Source organism: Blennius ocellaris (genome assembly GCF_963422515.1).
Source record: "Blennius ocellaris genome assembly, chromosome: 11".
Lineage (NCBI taxonomy): Eukaryota > Metazoa > Chordata > Actinopteri > Blenniiformes > Blenniidae > Blennius > Blennius ocellaris.
In genome coordinates, this window is record NC_137660.1 from 25,186,726 (window position 1) to 25,208,562 (window position 21,837).

Consider the following 21,837-nt stretch of genomic DNA (forward strand, 5'->3'; position numbering starts at 1 on the left):
ACGTTTCATCACACTTCAAGCTGCGCTGTGCTCAAAAGCCTCAGAGTTCCAGCTCAGTCAGTAGAGACAGGAACATCTGGCAGAAAATCAGTTTGTCCATAAGTTGTTGCAGTCCGTTTCATTTCTGATCAGGTGGACTGAAATACAGCCCAAACTCCAGAACATACATCTTTGTCCACATAGTCATGGATCGCTTTGTCAGCAGGCATAGTCGACTCTCCTGGACTGTCTTCCTGCCGTCCGCTCTGATGTTACGTTATCAAACAGCCATTCGCAAACCCAAGCCCATCGTCATCCATCAAATGCTTGTTGAACTTTGTGAAGGAACATTTCGCTGCATCTGACAACCCACAAGTAGCCCGTGCTATTAATCTACTACAAGTGAAAACAGAGACTTGGATCAGTCAATGAAGCCATGAGAAAAAAAGAATATTGGAAAAAAATGATGGGAGTGATTATCTGCTGGGACTGACAGCTCTTCGGCTAACGCTGTCATTAATCAAACAATACCGCTCACTCATCGTTTGGTAGCACCTTTGAAAAAAGTCTTAAAAGTGCTGAAGAACAACACTGTCTACGAGACTATGTCAAACTTTCGTTTTGCTGCACACAGCAAATCCTAAACAAGCAATGAACTTCAAAGAAAGCACATGGAAGTTCCTCCGGGCCAAACCACCTGCAGATGCAGCCAAACTCGTGTGATCTTTCGAAGATTGGAGATATATCTGGATTTAAGTGGCGTGCAAGCCCAGATATAAGGGCTTTTACAGTAGCTATCAGGACAAATGAAGGACAATGCCCCACAAGGGCTTTCTTATCTCGGATATTCTCGTAATGAAACTTGCAGTGTTGCAGAGATACCGAGGAAGACTGTGGGGTGGAAAGAGAGAAGCAGCTGGGATTCTCATGGTAGGAAGAGAGGGAAAAAAAGAAGCAGAGAATGAAATGAAAGGAGTCTGTACACTAGAGGTAAAAAAAAGAAAGAAAGAAAGAAAATCTTGGAGACCTTGTCCTTCATACGAAGAGTAGACTCCTGATCCTCACCATTATTTCAAGGTTTTTGATGTGGTCTCATTGTGTTGTCAACCTGTCAGATAATCATACTACAAACAATGCGTTTGGGATAGGATAACATCTGTTTAGTATGAAGTTCATTACTGATATGACATGCAGTGCTTTGAATTACTGGAAGCAGTTTTGAATCTGGTTTAATTACTGTGGGATCCCATCGGTTTGTAATTTTGCCTCACTGATGATAACCTCAATTTGATTTGGGCTCCGGGCCTTTTTTCTTTGATGTTTGCATGTTTTCGCCCCCTGCTTGTCTCAACACATGTATATTAAGGTCGAGTTAGGTTTTATACCATATGTTTCATGTCTGTGCATTTGTCATCGTCTCTTAATGCTCTTCGCCCCAGTGAACTTTGTACTTTCTCAAAACCGCGGGCCGGTCCTAGTTGAGAAGGAAAATTAAAGTACAACTGATTGTACAACAGTACAACATTGTACAACTGTTCGAGTCACGAAGGGACAAGGAAAAGCAAACAAACTTAAAAAGTCATCATCTTGAAGATGAGGCAATATAATAATATAAATTATAAAATATAATAATTTCAAACTATCACTTGATCTTTCACGTACATAAATGGACACCATCTGAATGTTGAACTCATTGGCTGGGACAAGAAATGGGAGATAACTCACTTTTTTTTGTATAATACATAAAATATACTCAAACTGTCGTTCTCTGCTTCTACCTCGCAGGTCAAACACCTTTTAAACAGGAAATGGCATGTCGTACTATTTTGAAAGAATGAAAATGACTTTAAAATAAAAAAAATTTCAAGATACTACAGATATATAATCTAGGCTACAGTTCAAAAACGTATGGATCCCAATAGAATTCAGTTAAATTTAATTTAAACTGGGGCTCCGTTTAGAACAAGTGAAAACACAAAACTTTTGTTGCACTTTGGGAGTCCATTTACATGACAACGGTGCCTGGAGCCACCAAAAATGCAACTTTTCAAGAAATGCTCCCAAGGGGGATTTTTTTTGCTCCGACTCACCATGTAAACGAGGAAAACGCAACTTTTTGAAAGTAGTAGTTTTATAGTTGAGAGCCATGCATAATACCAGTCCAACTTAGTCTTCTGTCCAAACAAATATCTGTGTACTTGCCATGGTTAATCTTTATAGTGTAATGTCCCTGTCCGTGTGTGTGTGTGTGTGTGTGGTTTAATTACAAAATCAACCGACGGCACCCACTCGTGGCCCTACATAATAAACCACATTGTTTTCAGCGTTTCTGCTGTTGCCGTGTAAACAGACCGTTGCCTACATGAATTGATGGGATCTTCAAATTCCAAAGTTGCCCGGTTCGCTCTCATTTTTATCAGGTCTGTGTGTGCCAGCCGACTTTTTAAGGCCTTAAAATGGGCAGAGGCACTGAAGCGAGAATGGATGTTTAAAAGGGAGCTCAGATGGTGGTGGAGGACGAGAGGAATTTGACAGTATACAGGGAGTGTCCGCAGACCTGACGCTGAACAAATGTTTTCAGCTGAGGAGATGTCATGTACTCATGTCACTGATACATGGTGTTCTGTCAGGGCGTATTCAAGCAAGAATAGCGGGAGGCTGGCGGTCTTCCTGTTGTAAAGCCGACTTGCTTTCATCAGCACGTTTACCGGAATGTTCTGGTGGACCTTTCCTGCCTCCCTCCCTCCATCCATTAACAGGAGTTTCTCACTGAAAGGGCTCCATTTGTATGGATCGTGTTCAAAGTTGTCTGGTCTGCTTGGAGGAGGAAGTATTTGCTCCGACTTTGATATGGAGCCCTTAAGGTATCCTGGAATGATTATTTCATGAAATGACTCCAAATGTGGAATCCATTAGTATATGGCAGAGGCCAAAGCGTTCGCCGAATGTTTGTTGTGGGTTGTCGGTGCCAATAGAGCTCATTAGTTAAGCCTCGTCTCGGTCAAAATGCTAGAACAAGCACACGCAACCTGAGGGAGGAAGCAATCATTGGTGGAAAAACACGGTCATGGTTCACCAGCAAGGTCAAAGCAGCTTTGAGAGGAGCCACAGCACCAGAATGTCAGAGGAAAAAGTGCTTTTTGATAATAGAATATTTGCTTCAGACTTTAAATAATAGATTTTTTTTTCTCCTTTAGCTCCTTTCTTTTTAAAGTGGGCATACTTGTTTCTGCATTTTTTTTAATTAGTAGTAAAAGAGTTGATGTACAGAGCTGTTTTATTAGTGGAGATGAAAAAGAGGATTCAATTACGGGCCGGCAAGTTGCATGACCTCCAAATACTTCTCCAAAACCTTCCAAAAATCAAATGTGTTTTAAGGTACTTGATCAATACTGATCACCCATCTCAATTTGTGTGTGGATGATCGACATTGTTTGTTCGCCCTGACACTTGCAATGTGTGTAGGAGTTATATCCCAGATCACACACTTTCACATGTAGAGCAGGAGTGAAAGATTAATGGATGTTTTGGGAATTTTGCTAATTTCTACCTTCTCAAGAGGAAACAGTTTGTGATGTGATATGACAGATATGAAAAGATTTGATTGATTTGAGCCTCAAACTTTTTTAACAAGACAACATTAAAGACATTAACGTCATCCACGCAAGTGTCGCAAATCACATCGTTACTGCAATACTCAACATCATCGCCTTTTCACCTGATATTGTGCAGAGCTACTTAGCAACTTGTTCCGTATTCACTTCTCACTTTTCAATGTCACGCTTTATAGCTGAGCATTTTATTTGACGTTGCACATCAGAGAGCTGATTGAAAGTCACACAGTGCTTCACCAGCAGGCTCTGAGGCAGGCCACTGCAAACTATTGACTTCTGAATGCATTACTGGGATGTTTCTGCATGAATGAGCTTTGAAATACACAAAATATTATGCAAATGAAAATGCGAGTCGTCCTTGTGAAATAGCTATTCAGAAGAAGATCCAGGCTGGCATTCTTGGTTTTGGCAGATGTGAGCGAATAGAGGCGGCGGAGAAACACTGCAGTGCTGTCTGGAATTACAGAACAAATGTGGCCTCCTGTCACAATTTAATTCATTTTGTTAACGCACTCTGTACAAAAGATTAAAATAGGAAGGGGGAGAGCTGACAACAAATTGGGCACTGAAGCAACAAATCCAAAAGTGGATTAGACATGTAAGCCGAAAAGATAATGAAACCGAAAGTGAAATTCAAATACATTGGGCAGTGTGTTGCTGTATGCTCATTCCCTTGGTGGAAGACACACAGATTAAATAGGAAATTCAAAAGGTTATGCTAATTGTACTGCATGTTGAGAATGACCTTTGTATTGTATGTCAGGAATATTTGATGAGAAATGTCTTTTTTTTTTTCTATTAAGTATAAATATTCTCTAAATGTTGTGTTTAATCGTCACCCTGGATAGATGGACGTGTACGCTTGAATTATCCTACCCCTATAAGATGTAATTCAATTAACATGGAGAATGTTGCACAATGTAGCAACGAGTCTGCTGAGTTGTTGTTTTGTAGATTTACTGGCCAGACATTAATGGATACAAAAAAATAAGGCGCTGTTTACATGACAACATCTGCAGTAAAAATGCATCGTTTTCATTTTACGTTGGCTGCAATTTTAAAATGTGAAGGTATTGGGATATCAACAGCAGGAAGGAGAGTGTGGAGTGACATTTGCATGCACCCCGTGTGCATGACGGTGTTACCCAGTGGCTGCTGTAAGCACAGAGAGTAACCAAGGGGTCAAATAAATTGAAAGAGTGCCGGAAGAAGATCTCAAGCGGCAGACCCGGATCCACAAACGTGCTTCGCTTTTTGACTACTGAATATGATAAAGAAGTGAACCATGGTGTTAGTATTGGCATTGCTCCTGAGGGCTAAAGCAGGAAAAACATTTGGAAACACGCTCAAGGATGAAAACAACATCCACACTCAGCTGTCCTGTTACTGAGAGGCTGGACTGTCGTGACCGTGTGTTTTCGGTTGTTGAGATTCACTGAGAAGACACCATGGCTGAAGATTTAAACGCAGAATAGCTCAGTGTGCCATTTATAGTTCCTTTATATTTTTTTCCCACCTTTAACTGTTAAGACACCCATCGTGAGTTCAGTTGGAGAGCAGCTGCCTCATGTCATGTACTCAAAATCCACTGTAACGGTACCAATATAACACTTATTCTATATATAAGACTGTATTAAAGGTATAAGATCAGAGCATATCATATTAGGGGCAACAGGTCTCTATAACCAGGAGACATATCTATGTATCTAAACTAGAGTGAGTGTTCTTGGAGCTTTTATAAACACGGAGGAGGCCAATTAGCAGGCTCACTGTGTGGGTAAGATGTTTCTTTTTTTAACCGCTGGAGTCATACAGTAGTACACCTCTCAATACTGGCAATTGAAAGGTTGCAGAAATAGCAGCATTTTTTACTACAATTAATCCCCGCAACGCTCGATCGATCCAGGCAGCCCGAGTGTCTCCACTTTTACATTGTCCAACATCTGCACTAAACATTCCTCACAGATGGCAATGGGATCATTGGGCATTTTTAATATTAAAATAAAATACAATAATGCTTGTTGTTACTCACTTTTTATTGTCAGTGTGTTTTTAGGGTGAGCTTGTGTGATTGCTCAAATTTAATCAATATTTGCTCAAGTGAAAGTGCTTCATTCGGTCTCTTTTGGGGTTTCCACAGTGGATTATGTGATCTGCATGATTGATTTCCTGATGCACACCCAGCAGCAGTGGGAATGGACCCACCTAACGTCTGAGCAAGTCTGCTTCCTTAACTCCGAGGCCACAATTGCACCAGATATCCACATTCATCAGTTTCAAAGTTAAAATTGAACTAGTTCAGAAAATGAAGTCCACTGGGAAGGCAATTTTCTCCCATGTTTGCCCATGTGTGTTACATTCCCAGTGTAACTTAATGAGTGAGCGTTATTTTAGAAGCTGCTGCATTATTCATCAAGCTGCCAAAAAAAAAAAAAAAATAGACAGAGTGTGGTGGACCCGTTCCTCTCCCTTCACTTGTACCTGTTAAACTGCTGAATCAACTTGTGCCTCTGCACCCCCCCCCCCCCCACATCTTTTCTGTGGTTTTCATCCATTTAAGCGAGAGAACGCACTATGGTTCAAAATGGTTCAGTGACTTTCTGCCTGTCTGAATGATTGCAGAGCGCCTGCCGTGTCCCAATTAGAGATGTCAATTTTTTTCCTCCCATGTCTGTACTGTCAATACTCTATGGAGCTCCAGCTGCAAAGCCAAGTCCTTATGTAGGCTCAGTTTATAGATCCAGTGACGGGCCATTGACCGCACTTACAGGGTCAGATCAGGAGTTGGCGTATGCACGGCACAATATGCCAGGGGGATGTCTACATTTCCCAACCTTTGGCTTGTTTTCCTTTTTTTTTCTTCTTCTTGTTTTTTTCAACCCAGCGGGTTAAACCTATCTCCTCTCATTGCGATTAAAGCTACTTCATTAACTAGGCTGCCAACCCCAACACATCACATTGAAACTGCAATTACCTCGAACCTCATGCACACACGCCATGCATTATTCATACACTACACATGTAATAATGTTTGGTTCATTCCCTAAAGAGTCTCGTATAAAAACATGTTGTTGTAAACAGCTGGTGGAATCGTTATGTGGTATAGTTAAAGGCTTTGAAAGGTATGATACGTCGTAGGTGTTACCATGCTAGTTTTTCAGTGGAGATTAGTGCATCATTTAATTTCTCAGTAGTACACCTACATTATTTTCACACGGAAATGTATGTAAATTCCTGCTGCTTCTTCTTCTGTAATTATGTTTGATAGCAGCTTTCAGGCTCATTACTGCCACCTGGACTGAAGGAAGGAATCCATTTTAACATATGTATATACTCAGATGTATTGTCATATGACTCCGTGCGCCGATGCCCATACCGTGACAACATGGGACAATACGCTAACTAGAAAGCAACAAACATTTTGCATCTTTTGGAATCATTGCATAAAGAGGCCTTAAATGAAACAGCCCCGACTTGAACCCCTTTTTCATCATGATTTCAGTTTTAACTTTGAGTTGCAGACAATGAATCGAAGTCTAATTCTTAATTTTTTTTGGTTGCACAAGAAGAATTATGATTACTTGAACATTGTGATGTTTATAAATAACCTACTACTATAAAAAACAAACAAACTACTCTATATGGTTCTATTTTTGATGCTCTTACCAGTGGGGCAATACCATACCTCCTTGCAGATGAAACCAGTGAACTGAGCAGTGGACAGACTATAGTAGATGTCAAACACTAACTTCCACGCATCTTCAAACACAGAGTCGGCTTCACAGAGCTCTGATTCGTTCTACCAGACTGACAAAGCTGAGTCGATCAACTCAAAGTTCATGAGCTGTCATTGTCAATTCTTGTTTCTGTCTCTGACTCCTTTCAGCTGCACTCTCTCTTTGTAGCTGATGTGAAGATGCCACCAGTTTGGCCTCCAGTCTGTGGGTCTCCTTGACTGACTCGGACTATATTCTCTTCGGATTTGGCAGTCTTGTAGTTGATTGTCATCTTCATAACAATCCAACTTGGTCGTCTGTCCGCACAAGTTGTCTGTGTACTCCCATTGTTAATATTTATCACATTTCGTTCTTTGCACACATGTGCGTGGTTCAATTACCAAAACAAACATCAACACAAACTAGTGGCCCGACAGGAAAAGCATGTCATTTTCAGTGTTTCTGACAATTATTATTTTCAAAATATTTGCTATGCAAACACACAATTTTCTGAAACAAAAACATAAACAGTGTATTTTCACGTGAAAGCTTGTCTTGTAAATGGGGCCTCGGTTTCTCCTCAACTATTCTCTCCCCTGTACAAACTGCACGAGATGTCCATGAGATATAACACAGTTTATACAACCGCCCCACATGTTTCACTCTGTAAGACACGGTAAAGCAGAAAATGTCTGCTTTTTTTTTGGAATGTCTGAAAAAAGAACGGAAACATGTAGGGGAAAGGACTTGGCTGGTCAGGGAAAGGAAGCCAGGGCTGATGCATGATATATGAGAGAAGGACAAATAAAAGAGATGACTCCATGAATGATGCATAGAATCTCTCTCTCTCTCTCTCTCTCCCCCCCCCATTATGCTCTTCCGGGCACTTTGATTATGCAGGTAAACATACCATGTTGTATAAGTGAGAGATGAAATGGGATCGCGGAAGAGAGAGAGAGAGAGAGAGCGCATGGAAAAAAGGAAGGGAAGTTGAGATACTTTCCTATGTATGAAACTGAATTGAATTGCGTTGTGAGAGGACTCGAGAAGAGAGTGCTGTGTGTGTGTGTGTGTGTGTGTGTGTGTGTATGTGTGTGTGTGTGTAGCTGATCATCAGAAGGCGTGAGGGAGGGTTGAACATGGTGCAGTCGTCTCAGATGGAGGTTTGCGATGCTGAAAAGTTGAGTGGTTCTGAAATGTCAATACTCTCACAGTTGCTGTTGTCAGCACGTTTATAGTTCACCGCCTTGGCCTCAGTCAAAAGGAACTGAAAGTGCTTTCATGGTGATAATGAGGAGTCTCTCCTGACTTTTCAGTCTTCTCGTGTCATCTACCTTTTGCTGTAGTGACTCACATTTGACGTTTTGTTGTAAAAGAGCATCAGGACATTCATGAAGAGAGCTACGTAGGTACGCCAGACTGTCTGTCTGCACTTTGGCCTCAGTACAAGTTTATGAATACATTTATGTGAAGAATGCACACTTGGTGTGTTGCGTCGTGTTCTTTTTCCCCCACCTCACGCCGGTCGACGGCAGTGGGCGATGTGTCTTTTGTGGCTCTCGTTAATAAACCCATTAATCACGTTCACTGTTTGCCACAAACATGCCACGCCGCGCTCGCAGTGAGACGTGTCATTCGGTCTATTCCGAGACGCAACGGCAGATACAGCTCGCTGGAGTGAAAACGTGTTGGGCGGGTGTTTGCAAGCGTGGTTGGTGGTGTAACGTATATATTCATCATGTAATGTGTGAAATGTGCATATGTAATTCGGACATAAAATTATGGGAAACAAACACAACCGATACTACTTTTTTATAGTACCAGTACTAACCTTTAGTCACTTCCCGATACCGAATACTGATGAGGGTAATTTTTAAATGCTATAAAGTGTAATTTATCCTCGATGTGCCAAGGTTATGCGTTTGTGCGAACCGCCTCGGCACGGCCTCTGCGTTGCCGGGACGTCACCTCTAACAGCCTTGAAGGCTCGCTGTGTGTCGCCACACATTCCAGCTGGCTGTTAATGCCTATCAGTCATATTGTAATCATGTGTGGCATGGAGCTTGTATGTGAGCCCTAAACTCTTTAGCATGTAGCATGTAGCGCAGCTCAGAGTAAAATCCTCCGAGGGCCATTGAGAAGTTCAACTAATAAGCGACAGTGTTGTATGAACTACCTTTCACTTCCCCTTGATATTTTGTCAGAACATAATTTACGGCCTGTCTTACATTTGTCATTCTCATTAATATTAAAGAATCTTCAAGCTGCTGACATCGCAGTACCTGACCTATTATACTCGCCTGTATTCACACTTTCATGCAGACATCAGATGCTTTCTTCACATTAGACGAAAACATTCCCAACGAGAGATGATTTCACACGTTCTTTTCAGAGGTGTTAAAATGATGATTGTCAAGCATGATACTTGGCTCTGCAACCCAATGGGATTATTTTTGCTTTACATGTATGTAGTTTATGTAGCCCAATTGTTCAAATCAGCTGTCCGTACTAGAAAATCAATATTTAATTACTAGGTAAACACAGTCATGCAACAGCTTGCCTGCATCTTTTGTCTCTTTTATTGGCATTTTTTTTTGTTTTTCTCTCTCGGCATTTTAAATGGAGGATCTCTGCGTTTGAGACTTATTTATTGAATAGAAAAACAGTGTGACTTCTCCTTGACTTCTTATATTGTGAGAGATTTCTCTCTTCATTGTAGCTTTTAATCAATCTCCTTTGGTTTATTCAATACTTTTCTCAGTAGAAACAAGGTCTATGTAAGAAAAATGGGTCCTTGTGTGTTATATAACTTGTTATTCTGTGGCATTGACCTAAAGCACCAATTGAAGATGCATTCAGGTTGTTTAATCAGAAATGGTTGCAAACTGAAACATTCCCCTCAAAACCACCTCTCCTTTGCAAAATGATATTTCAGACCTCTTAACGCTGCACAAATTCAAGCACATATGTGGATGTTCACACACATGTACACGCTTCAATAAATTAAAAAGTTACTGCCTGTGTTGATTGAAACGCCAGCACACGAAGGCAAAGAAGTCCAATTTGCCACTGCATGATGCAAAGTCACGAGTGAGTCACCGCACTAACTAATGTGCTCTTATTTGGTCATCAATCCCCTTTAGCTGATGTCAGCTGGTTCTCCACAGCTCGATGTTCATGCATAGGCAATGAGAGCATGTTGATCATCTCACATTATGGTCTATTGAGGAGATGGCTGGTGGTGATGGGAGTCAGATGCTTCAACGTGCCGGCGACTCACTGTCATTTAAGGTGGCAGAACCTAAATGTGCAGCTAGACAACTCTAGCTATTGGTGTTTTTTCTTTACCGGTAATTTAAATTCTTTTCATAATCACATGGAACAGCTTCCCATCTTTATTTTCTCTGAGTTGAAAAGATGCCCATGATGAATGGGGTTGCTCACTGAAAGTATTGCTCCAAACTAAAGGTAATTTAGTTTAATGTATAGGCCGGCCCTGCTAAAGGCCAGGTTATTCCAAAGTAATAGAAATGTAAAAGCTTTTATATGACTCATTTATCTTTGCTCCTTTCACTTATGCATGCATGCAGTATTGATTTAAGAGTGCTGTCTTTGCGGTATTTTGTATGCATTCTTTAATGAAACTCTCTCATTCCTACACTTTGCTCCTGGCTTCTTTTTTCTCCTCTTATAATGCCATTACTGATTCTAATCTCTGCCCGTCACCCTTGCTTCTCTCTCTTTCTCCATCTGTGCATGTTATTAGCACCTCTCACCCTTAAGCACTACACATTTTCAACATGTTTGTGTGTTGAACTATTCAGCTTCTCCCGATGGCTTTTTTGTCCTCAAAGCTTTGCTTTCCATTTCCTCTCCACCTGCTGTTTGTTGAGTTCATAACAAATTGTGATTGTTAGATTTGACTTAATTGTGTTTGCTTGATTCTGCCCGCCTGCAGACTTGAACTTGCACTACTTCTGGAAATGGAGCGCGTTCGAGGACTACCTCCTCTTCTGCTTCGGTTTCACCGTGCTGTGTGCAATGGTCACCCTGCTGCTGCTGGACTCCGCCGTGTTCGTGGAGACGTTGGGCTCTCTGGCTGTGATGTTTGAAGCAATGCTGGGTCTCCCGCAGCTCCTGCAAAACTTCCAGAACCGCTCCACCAAAGGCATGAGGTACGGCACACTCCGAGGTCAGAAAGGGCGTTGCGGAAAGTGTAAAGGTCACATCAGCACGTTTATATTATCTGGTTGACTCCTGCTCACACAGCTGAACATAAGTTAACATACACCTTTGTGACGTCCAGTCAGATGTACAGAAAACTTTCCTCAACTGTCCTTACTGTTTCCAAATCTCAGGCTTATTTCCCCAAGCTAAAATTCTCAGGGAATGATTGCACATTAGGTGGTCCCTGTGCTGTTTTAATAATAAATTACAAAGATGTAGAGAGCAATGGGCCTCTCGATATAGCCTCCCTTTTTAGTCAGCAGGTTTTCTGCCGCATGCACACAGTGGCCAGATTTGTCGACTGGAGACATGTAAATGTCTGTTGGTGCTCCCTGTGCTGAAAACATCGAGATCAAGTAAACTCTATAATTTTCTGTGTATGAAAGCGGGAAAACCTGTAATCACGGTAAACTGGGTGGCGGTAGTTCAGTCGCTAAAGAAGTGCAATGTTGTGGGTTTGATCCCTCATCTTGCTGCGATCATTTGTCAATTTGTCCTTGAGCAAGACACTGAAAACCCAAGTTGCAGCATTTAGGCACCATCAGGGTGCAAGTAAATGAAAGGTGACTGTTATTGAGACTTCTTAAATCAGGAGTGTCATCCAAAAGAAAATTGTGAAAGTGTCAAGGAAAACAATGATTCTTGAACACATTTCTTAAGAGAAGCAGACACATTAGTAATTGTTTTTTTGTGAATATATTGACATAGTCATCATGTATACTGTGCGCCACAATAAATAATACCTTTAAAGTTCAAATTTTAAGGTTATCATGGCCCTATTTTATCAGTCCGGCCCACTGAGAATAAAATTGAGCTGTTTGCAGGCACGTTAAATAAAACGAGTTTGACCCCTCAAATGCCCTACATAAGTAAAATTGAATTTACCGATAATCCAAAGAAAAAACAAAACAATCATTTCAATGATTCTGGTTAAATGCATTTCCCAACAATGAGCACTTAAAACAAAATAACAGGTTTTACAACAATTCAGTTTAGCTAATTGACTTAAATTGCAACAAACATAGGAGAAAATCCTTTAACCTAGTTGCTTGCCAGTTAAAAGAATCAAAAGATCCTTAACAAGAAATCCCCCACATTTAATTCTTCAACGCTCTTTAGAAGCAAATGTGACTCTTGTGGTTCGGGATGTGTCTGCTTTAAATTCACAGTCACTTTGAATGATGAGAAAAGTAGAGGGCAAAGGATTAATTCCCACAAAAACCGTACATTTGAACATTTTCTTTTATTAAATTCTTGTTAAGATAATGTGAAAGTTTAAAGGTCATTGGGTTTTCTTATTAGCTTTGCAGGTAGGTGACAGAGAGATCTGTTCCCCCCGATGGCACAGAGCCTCATGCTAATAATGATCATTATTTTCTTTTTGTCTGTTATTAGTTCAACCAGCGTGTACTGTGCATGTATGTTTCTGTGTGTGGTCAGTTATTAGTAATAGAGGGCATCTCATGATGCAGACTTGTTTTCCCCATGAAGAATAAAAAGCAAGTCGTTTTAGCTGAGATCATTGCATTTTGGCTCAAGGTTAGATATGTATTGTTTATTATTAAGCTGTCAACAAGTCAGTACAAAATAACTATCCCTACATGTACTGTCCTGGTAAGTCGAGGAGACACAGTGTGTGCGTGCGTGCGTGCATGCGTGCGTGCGTGCGTGCGTGCGTGTGTGTGTGTGATGTAATAGCATACTCTGCTGATCACATTTGCCCAAGTAAAGCCTCAAGAACGACATAAATGATTCATTGTTCCCCTCTAGGAATACTCTGCCATGTTTTGTTTCTGGTAGATGCTCCAGGAAACCTAGAAGTCAGAAACAACTTTACATGCATACCAGGGGAATGTAATGAAAAGAGGGAGGGCTACGTTTAAGAATTTTCTCTGGGTGAAGTTTGGAGTAACAACTCTCTCTGGAATTTGTTTTTTTTTTTTATTTAACTTGCACCACAATTGCATGATGGCTGTGTGTTTGTGGACATGCATAGATTGGTCACCATGGGAAAGTGTCACAAATCAGGAAAATAAATAAGTGTAGACATATTAACATGATGCCATTCAGAGTAAGACGGGCAGCAATTATGACTGAGTTTACATTAAGTCTGGCTAAAATGAATCAAAGTCAGCAAATTGCCCCCAGAAGACATGAGAGTGTGTAAATCAACGAGAACAATTATTTCTCTGCTTTTTGTCTCAATCGTGTGATTATTTGGTTTACTGTTTTAAACGTGCCATCTTAAGATTCCTCTCTGACAGTGCTTGGACACGGCAGCCTGATCTCGCTGATACAGCTTATACAATGACCCGACTCGTGTTTGAGTATGTTTACGTTACTTTGATTATGTCCATGTAATTAATTTGAGAGCAAGCCTGCGCTTGTTTAAATAATGTTTAAATATTTGCAGTTTCGAAACCAAAAATCATGTGTTTTGTGGGTTTTAAGAGTCTTCATGCCGTATGGTGCTGAGGTGGCGGTGCATGCGAATCTTTGAAATGGCAACAGCTTCGGAAATGAATTCCTCATTTATCCTTTTCACCTGTTCCAACTTGTCAAATCCTCCTTTATGTTTTACAAGTATGCAATTTTTTTGCTCTGCCCTTTGGAACAAAACCTTGAGATAAGAAGGCTCTTGTTTCATATTTGCACTGCTGATGCTTTCCCAAGACATGCCGGAGGCGAACATCAGCTGCATATATTCCCCACGTACTGCCCCATACTACACATATGGCCCTATGGAAATGTGAATTAACGGCCCCCGCATAATTTCTGCCAAGCGTCAGTAAACTCAAGACAATAGCTCTGACAATATATTTGTTCTTTTGTGTGTACTCGGTGCTCTATCTGGGTAATTTACCGCTTTCAACATGCCCCTGGGGTTTACTTCTGGGCTTGAACATTCAGCGATTGTCCTTCCCGCTCATCGATTATTCAATTGCAGAGATTTTTCTGACGTTGAAAAACAAACACAATGACCCATATAGTTGTTTTTAGCTTAGTGACAAATATAAACTAAATAATATAGAACTATTTATTCAGGAAATGACAATATTACAATAAATTGTAGTTGATGGGAGTGTGAAACATAAGGCCCATGGGCCAAAATCGTCCCAGTCCGGCCAAACCACCAAGCAATAGTGCACATTTCAAAGAAAACATTTGTTTTTTTGTTGTTACGACAACCAAAAAAATAACACTTTTCATGTTCTCCCCTTGTGCAGGGATAGATTTTCTCAGGCTTCTTCGCACAGCCCCTCTGGGACAAATCATGTAGAGAATACAGATGGATGGATAGTTTATAACCTCCCCATTAATCTTCGAGACCTAATTGCACAAATGACCCTGCTGGATGGAAAATGCACAATCAGCACTTGTTTCAGATGTTATGACCCTCATCATGTGTACTTAAGGACGGCCCCACTTTGTTCAGTTAAGCCTGAGCAAACTGTTTTCCAGATATGACGTCCTTGTGCGTCGTCAGCACTTTCTCTCGTGGTCCACGGCAAAGTTTCCTGTTTGTGTACAGTCAGGTCCCACTGAGCCCCATTACTGAGGTGTTACACTGACTGTATGGATCGTTTCATCACAGACCGCTCACCTTTTCCAGGTCATTCAAATAATCATTTCCACCAAGATACAAGTTGTGGAAAAGCTGTACAGAAGGAGGATAGGAAGCATGGAGGTATGGGGGGGGGCAGACATCTACATTCAATCACACTCTATGTAATTACGCTGCACGACCAGTATTGACATTTTTTTTTTCCCCCCTCATTCATACTCAACGCCACTACTCCAGGGAAATCGAGGAAGGGGCAGAGTGGTGATGGAGAGATACAATGAATGAGTAGAAGACTAGATGAGGTGTAGAAAAGCATGACTAATGTGATGAGGAAATTCACTTTGAAAAGGAAAAAGAGGTACGCCCTGTGGAATTGGCCTTCATGTGTGAATCATTTTTTTTCAATTTATCATATCTTTAATTACATCTATTATACAATCTACACTATTAATAACAATCATGCAGTTGCCCAGTTGGTGAATTACCAGTGAGTTCGTAATAGTTTTTAATAGTTCGGTGTGAGTGCTTAACAGACCACTGATATCTCTGGAAGTAGTTAGAAAGATTGTTCAGTTCTTTTATTGCAAGTTTTCCAGAGTTCAAAGGGGTCATATTTTAGAGCTTTGTGGTTTATTGCCCCAAATCCAGCTTTTCCTTGATTACCCTCCATTTGAATATTGGATCATAGGAGCTGCATTCAGAATCTGCTGTGTCTGTGTGAGCTGGACTGGCTCTGCCCACACATGCCCATCTTAGGAAGAGGAGGAAGTACTTCCTCCCGTGGTGCCATGTGCCAGCAGAGCTGCCTAATTCTGGGAGGAGTCAAAGGGAGGCCCTACCTTGATTGGGATTGGCTAAACGCCCGATGACACTATAAAGATGTTTGATTTCTGATTGTCATTAGAGCAACACACTTTATACAAACTGAAACAAGCCAATGAGAGAGATGACAGACTTTCTACACTTCTGTGGCGTCATTCCCAGGTGTGGGGACACACGTTAGAAAACCATTAGAAAATGAATTTTGCATAATATGACCCCTTTAAGAAATTATAAGTTATTCTCCGTATTCATTAAATGTGATAGGACTGCTGGGATTACGTCTGACACCATTTGGTTGTTAAGAGTCACCTGCGCCGTATTTTGGAGCCGTCATCACTCAGGCGGAAGCGACAATAGAATGGTAATGTTGCAATTTGTTTATATTTACCGTGTGTTTCTGTGAGATTGAATGAGTGATTGCTCAGTGCCCCTCACTCGGCTGCCTGGAGAGAGCCTGCCTCCCGTTTTTTTTCTCTTCCTTCTCATTAAACTTTATCTGTTATGTTTCCCAGCTCGTATTTCTCTCCCAGCTCGGCAGCAAAGCCGAGCCGACCTTCCCAATGTCACTCGGTGACAGCGGTGGAGACGCTGACAGTCGCGGAGGATCTGTTGCACTGGCAGGAAAGCGCAGCGAAATACAGCGGGGGGGGGGGGGGTTTCACCCCCCACTTCTTCCTCATGCCTTTTTCCACTTCTCTGTGAATTCAGTTTGCCGTCCATTATTTTGACAACAGTAACGGAACTACCTTGGAGGAAAGGCTTACAGATCGCACAGTATGTCTGTCCTTTACTTTGACGCCCTCACAGCCAGCATCTTGTTTCTTCCTTTTGGGTCAGAGTAACACCCTTCAAACGTTACTGGCACTCCTATTACTCTGTCCCCCATGATCACAGCCTAATGGTGGTTTCACGTTTGTCTTGAGGTGCCTATTACTGCGAGACCCTTTCAGCCAGGACCTTTACCTGTACTGTGTGACTCTGGGGGACGTGAGTCAGAGACCGGAATGACCTCAAAGCAATTTATGACCTGTGTGCTAGAGCCATGTCCCAGAAGAGCCCGCAAGTGTGAGGCTGACGGTGGCTGCATTCAACGACCGATCATTCTCACCACAGGAATTGTATAGAAAAAACATGATGTTGTTTGGGTCAGCTTATGAATATTGGAGTGAAATATTTTCAGTAGGTTTATATAGTGTCACTGCACAATGAGGAGCTCAGAACTGAAGCGTTGTCGGGGGACGGCATCTCTACATGCTTGCAATTCATCCCTGCACACGTTAAGTATGCAAAGCAGACGCAGCAGCTTTTCCTCTTCAGGCTTGTAAGTTGTCACAGTGATAGAAAATCAACTCATCGATGGAGTTAGATCAACAATTAGAACCCAGGCTTTGTAGAGATGAATAGAAAATCCATACATTCTGGTGAACCAGGGTAAACTTACTCTCCAGGACAGAAATCAAATCCGATACCACATGACAAGTTGTTCATTGAAGATGATCATTTTGTGCACAGTATTATTTTTGAAGGGTGGATTTTGCACTGAAACAGTGAGTCTATCCCTACATGAGCTTGACCCTCAAGTTAAGCGAGTTTGCATTTCACCAACCGTGTCACCAGGGTTACAACAGCAGGTCATTTGATCCATATGACCGATACAACTGATCAACCTGGTGGTGGTTAAGGACTTGAAGAGGTTCTGAGTTATCGACCTCAGAATAACTTCACTTTCTTGGGAAACAAGGTTTGCTGTGCTCCAGTTTATGAAGACACTGCAAATGAAATAACGGGATCTATCCAGTAAAGCTGCTCTTGTGCTTGTTTGAGGTCCCAGAAACAGCCTCAGCCTTTTCTCTGCAGCACTATAAACAACTCAAAATTCTGAAAACCAATGCCAGAAAGTAAGACTTCTCAAGACCAAGAGTTTCATTCTATCATTTATGATTAAAAAAAAAAAGCAAAAAAATCATTTAATGCTTCTCATATAAAGCAGAGACGAACTGAAAGACAACAGCAAGGACAAACAGGGCCTCTCATGAACAATTTAAACAATTTCATATGAAAAATGTGAACAAATGTTAATCCGTTTGCTTTTTGGGTACTGACTGTATAGATGCTGTTGTCACAGTTTATATGGTTATTTAGTCATCAGAAAGAACTTTGGACTGTATACTTTCACACTTCTTGTTTTTGAAAATTGTTTTTTATAACATGGCAGATCCATCTGTTGTTGTGTGTCTTTACAAGAGCACCTTTTCCCTGTAGTGTGACAAATTGAGGTAATTGATGAGTTAATAGCATTATATATGTATCCTAGTGTTTCTTTGAACACCAACTCATGGTTTTCTAAAGGGAAAAAGCTCTGAGAGGGCCTTACATAAGACGAATTAAATAAGCCAGCTGATAGCAGCATAAGCAATGCCTCTTAATGTTTTTTTTTTTTTTTTTCTGTATTGTTTGCATACTGCAAAGGAGCATCCGAAATATCCTGAGGCAAACTCTGTATAATACTCTTTCTCCTTCCTTCCCGTCCACTTCATTTTGTGAAGCAGAATCCGTCTTTTTCTGGCATGTTGGGAACTTTTCGGTGTTTGCCTGCCCGCGATCGATCAACATGCATAATTCATAGTTAGTGGGTTAAGAGCAGCTCGGCTTCTCTCGTCAGGACCCCTTTGATTCCCATCTCTCGATGTGCCCCCACCCTTCGGCAGAGCCACAGCCTTGCTACTAAATCAACTCACGCACATCCTTGTGTGTGGGCGCACACATGAACCAGCGTGAGTTGGTAAGGGTAAAAAAAAAAATACATCGCCCCAATGCAAACATGCATGGCTGTGCTGTCAAAGAAGAGGGAGAGGTTGCTGAAGCTCCTTAGAGCTTTAAACATCAACCCCCGCTGCTCAAGTGTGTCTCTTAACATAATGCTTTGTATTCTCAACCAATTAAATGGACTATCTACCCCCCCCCCCCCCCAAACCCTGGAGACTGTTTAAGACCCACAAAGTGGGATTTCCCCCATTTGAAGATGAAAGCTTCTGTTGAGATTTTTAGGAGCTCATCGGCAGATTTATTATTTTGGCGGAGCAGTAGAACATTTCCACTGGGTCGCTGGGCACGCTGCTTTTACGTTTTTGTCGTAGGAATTTTCCCCATGTCATTCTGAGAATCAAAAGTTCATACCAGAAAGCAGTGCACTGGTACTCTTAAGTTAACTCCAGCACATTGTTATTGACATAGCTGTCACCATCTCATTTGCAGTCCAGACTGCACTCCTGAAAAGTCTGTGGCTACAAACCATCGGTCTGTCCATCTGGTGGTCTCTTGGGGAGAGGACAAGGCAAACGGCCGCAGGGGATGCTGGGAAATGAAAATAACAAGTCATTTGTTGACAGAAGTAAAGTTGGATAAGGAAATAAAGGCTATGGGGTATGAGGATTTTGAGGCGAGGGTGTCGACGGAGGGTGTGAGGGGAGACGCAGAAACAAACAGGCTGGAATAAACCAGACCGGGGCTGGCACGATTGGAGCCATTGGGCTTTCGAGGAAAGCGGAAATACACAAAATGGACTGAAATTAGAGCTCACATGGAAGAGCATCTGCTCCAATGACACATTGGGTCTTCAGTAACGCAGCCAGCTGTAAGAGTAGGAGAGATCCATTATCACTTTAGCTTCTCAACATTAATGGATATGTTGCATTTATTAAACGAGTGATTCAGCAGAGTACCGGTTGTTAATTTTTTTGCCGCTCGATTTATCAGCTAATTGAATAATTCATCTTCATGAATTACCAAACAACCTTGTTAATTTGGAGGAACTCCATATGATGCTTTAAAAAAAAAAAGTGTAAATAGGAACTTTCAGCATAACTCCTACAAAGACTGCAGGCATCCTGCTGTTTGTGTGTTAAATTAGCACATGGGTTTGGCGACAACCCCAAATAAGAAAAAAGAGAAAAAAAAAGTTGGAGACATGTCTAGAATTTGTGTATTCAATACACACAAAAAGTTAGTTACAGCATGTTTCATTAAAATTTAATTTACGTTGAGATTGTTGTCAATTTCCGGCAGTAATTGTTTGATTTTGTGAAAAATCAACATTTTCATCACGTACACTCTGCACACCACAAAGAAAAACTCCAAAGTAAAAAAAAGAAGTCGTTTTTTATGGCACTATTTTACAGTCCGGCCCACGAGAGATGAAACTGTGATGTGTGTGGCTCCTGTACTGAAATATGTTTGACACCCCTGGTCGACATGATATATGTAATCCAACTGCTTTATTTTTTATTTTGTCTCCAGCAGTGCTGTTGACAGCTGTGAAGGATTTAAGAATTACTGCAGCATTCAGTGTTTGAAGGTGACATTTAAAGATGCAGCCGGGTGCTTGGTAAATAATTGAGATGTGAAATCAGTAAACTGCACCAAAAGCACATGCCCCCTTTTTTTTCCTTTTTTTTTTTTAATCTCCCCACCTCTCGTTCTATCTCGTCTCTGTTTCTAAATGTCACTCAGACCCGTTTCCGTTAGTAGTGTTCCACTTGTCCGGTCCTGCCGCTTAGAAGAGCTAATAGCTGGCCTGACAGCCCTCGCTCAATACGCAGCACAATTACTGCCAGGCTCACACACAGTGCAATCCCCCCCCCCCCCCCCCCCCCACTGCCACTTTCCCGATCTCTCTCCCCTGTCCCGTCACTCTGCAACTATCAGGTTTACTTCATTTCTCAGCCCACTATAGATTAATCTCCCAGTTAACGTCCTCATCCATCTCTCATCATCTACCTTTCGCCGCCGTCCTCACATCTCCGTGCGTCTTTCTCTTTCCATCCCCGGAGCACCCACTTCAAGTATCGCCATCCCTCTCATCTCTCGCCTCTCCGCTCAAAGGAAGGTGTCGGGTCAGGGGTAATCAATGCGAGACGTGCTCAGGCTGAGATGAACCCAGCTTAAATTTCTTTGTGTTTTTGTGGGTGTCTATGCACTTTGGTAGGATCATTAAAAAAATCTGTTTTCTGTTTTTGGTTTTTTTTGTGTTGCACTTCAACACGGGGAGTTACTGCAGATTTGTGTACAAGCGCGTGTGTGTCAATACCATAATCACGTCTTCTCCCTGTGGTCTGCTGCTCACAGTAAAATGAACAAATGTGCCAACCTCAAAATGGGAGTGTGGTCACCATTCGGCTGCAGATGACCCATCCTCCGTAATTACACTGTTAATGACTCAGCCTTGTTAATGGTATTTGTTGTCTCCTGAGTAGAGGATGTAGCCAACCGGGGGGCGGAACTCAACTTGGAGGGGTGAGGGCATGATGATGAAGGGAGGGAAGATTAGGTTGCGCCAGTGATATCGTAGAATTTTAAAAAACCAAAACGGATAATGAAAGCTTTACAGTTCCAAGGGCAAACACACGGTTTTAGAAATAAAGCAGTGAAGCATGCCGTTTTAATAGTTAAACATTTCCATGAGCCAGGTTTCTTACTTGCCAAATCTTAATTTTATTACTGTCTTTCCTCTGTTTGTAGTGTTTCCACAATTTAACTGTGAAGTTTTGTTGCACATTCTTTTTATGATGTGACACACAGTAACTACCACAGATGTAAAAACAGAGATGATTAAATTTAATATGAGGGTGCACTGACACAGAGTTCCAGCTGTAATGAATCACTTTTTGTGTCAGGATGGAGTACATCCACTTAATTTATTGAACGAGATCTGCTCATTATTGCGGGTGAATAAAAAAGAAAGGAATAATTGACTTGCCGGTATCTCTGGTGCCACTCTAATTAGCATTAATTGTGCTATGACATAAGTTTGAGATCAGATAGTAAAACGGTAATATTTCTAGGGTACAGATCAGCTTCTTGTGTAACTGATATAATAAGTTATAGTAACTGATTCAATTACACGATTTACAAATTA

The 21,837-nt window shown here is 41.4% G+C and overlaps 1 protein-coding gene across 2 annotated transcripts in view; it reads left to right on the plus strand.

The window, feature by feature from the left end:
• LOC308136707 (solute carrier family 66 member 2) overlaps nucleotides 1-21,837 on the plus strand; it is a 52,878-nt gene that overhangs the window by 21,480 nt on the left and 9,561 nt on the right. For both annotated transcript variants that reach the window (XM_080505169.1, XM_080505170.1), the window contains exon 4: nucleotides 11,268-11,484. In XM_080505169.1, coding sequence (XP_080361295.1) covers nucleotides 11,268-11,484 — 217 coding nt within the window. The remainder of the gene's footprint in view (nucleotides 1-11,267; nucleotides 11,485-21,837) is intronic.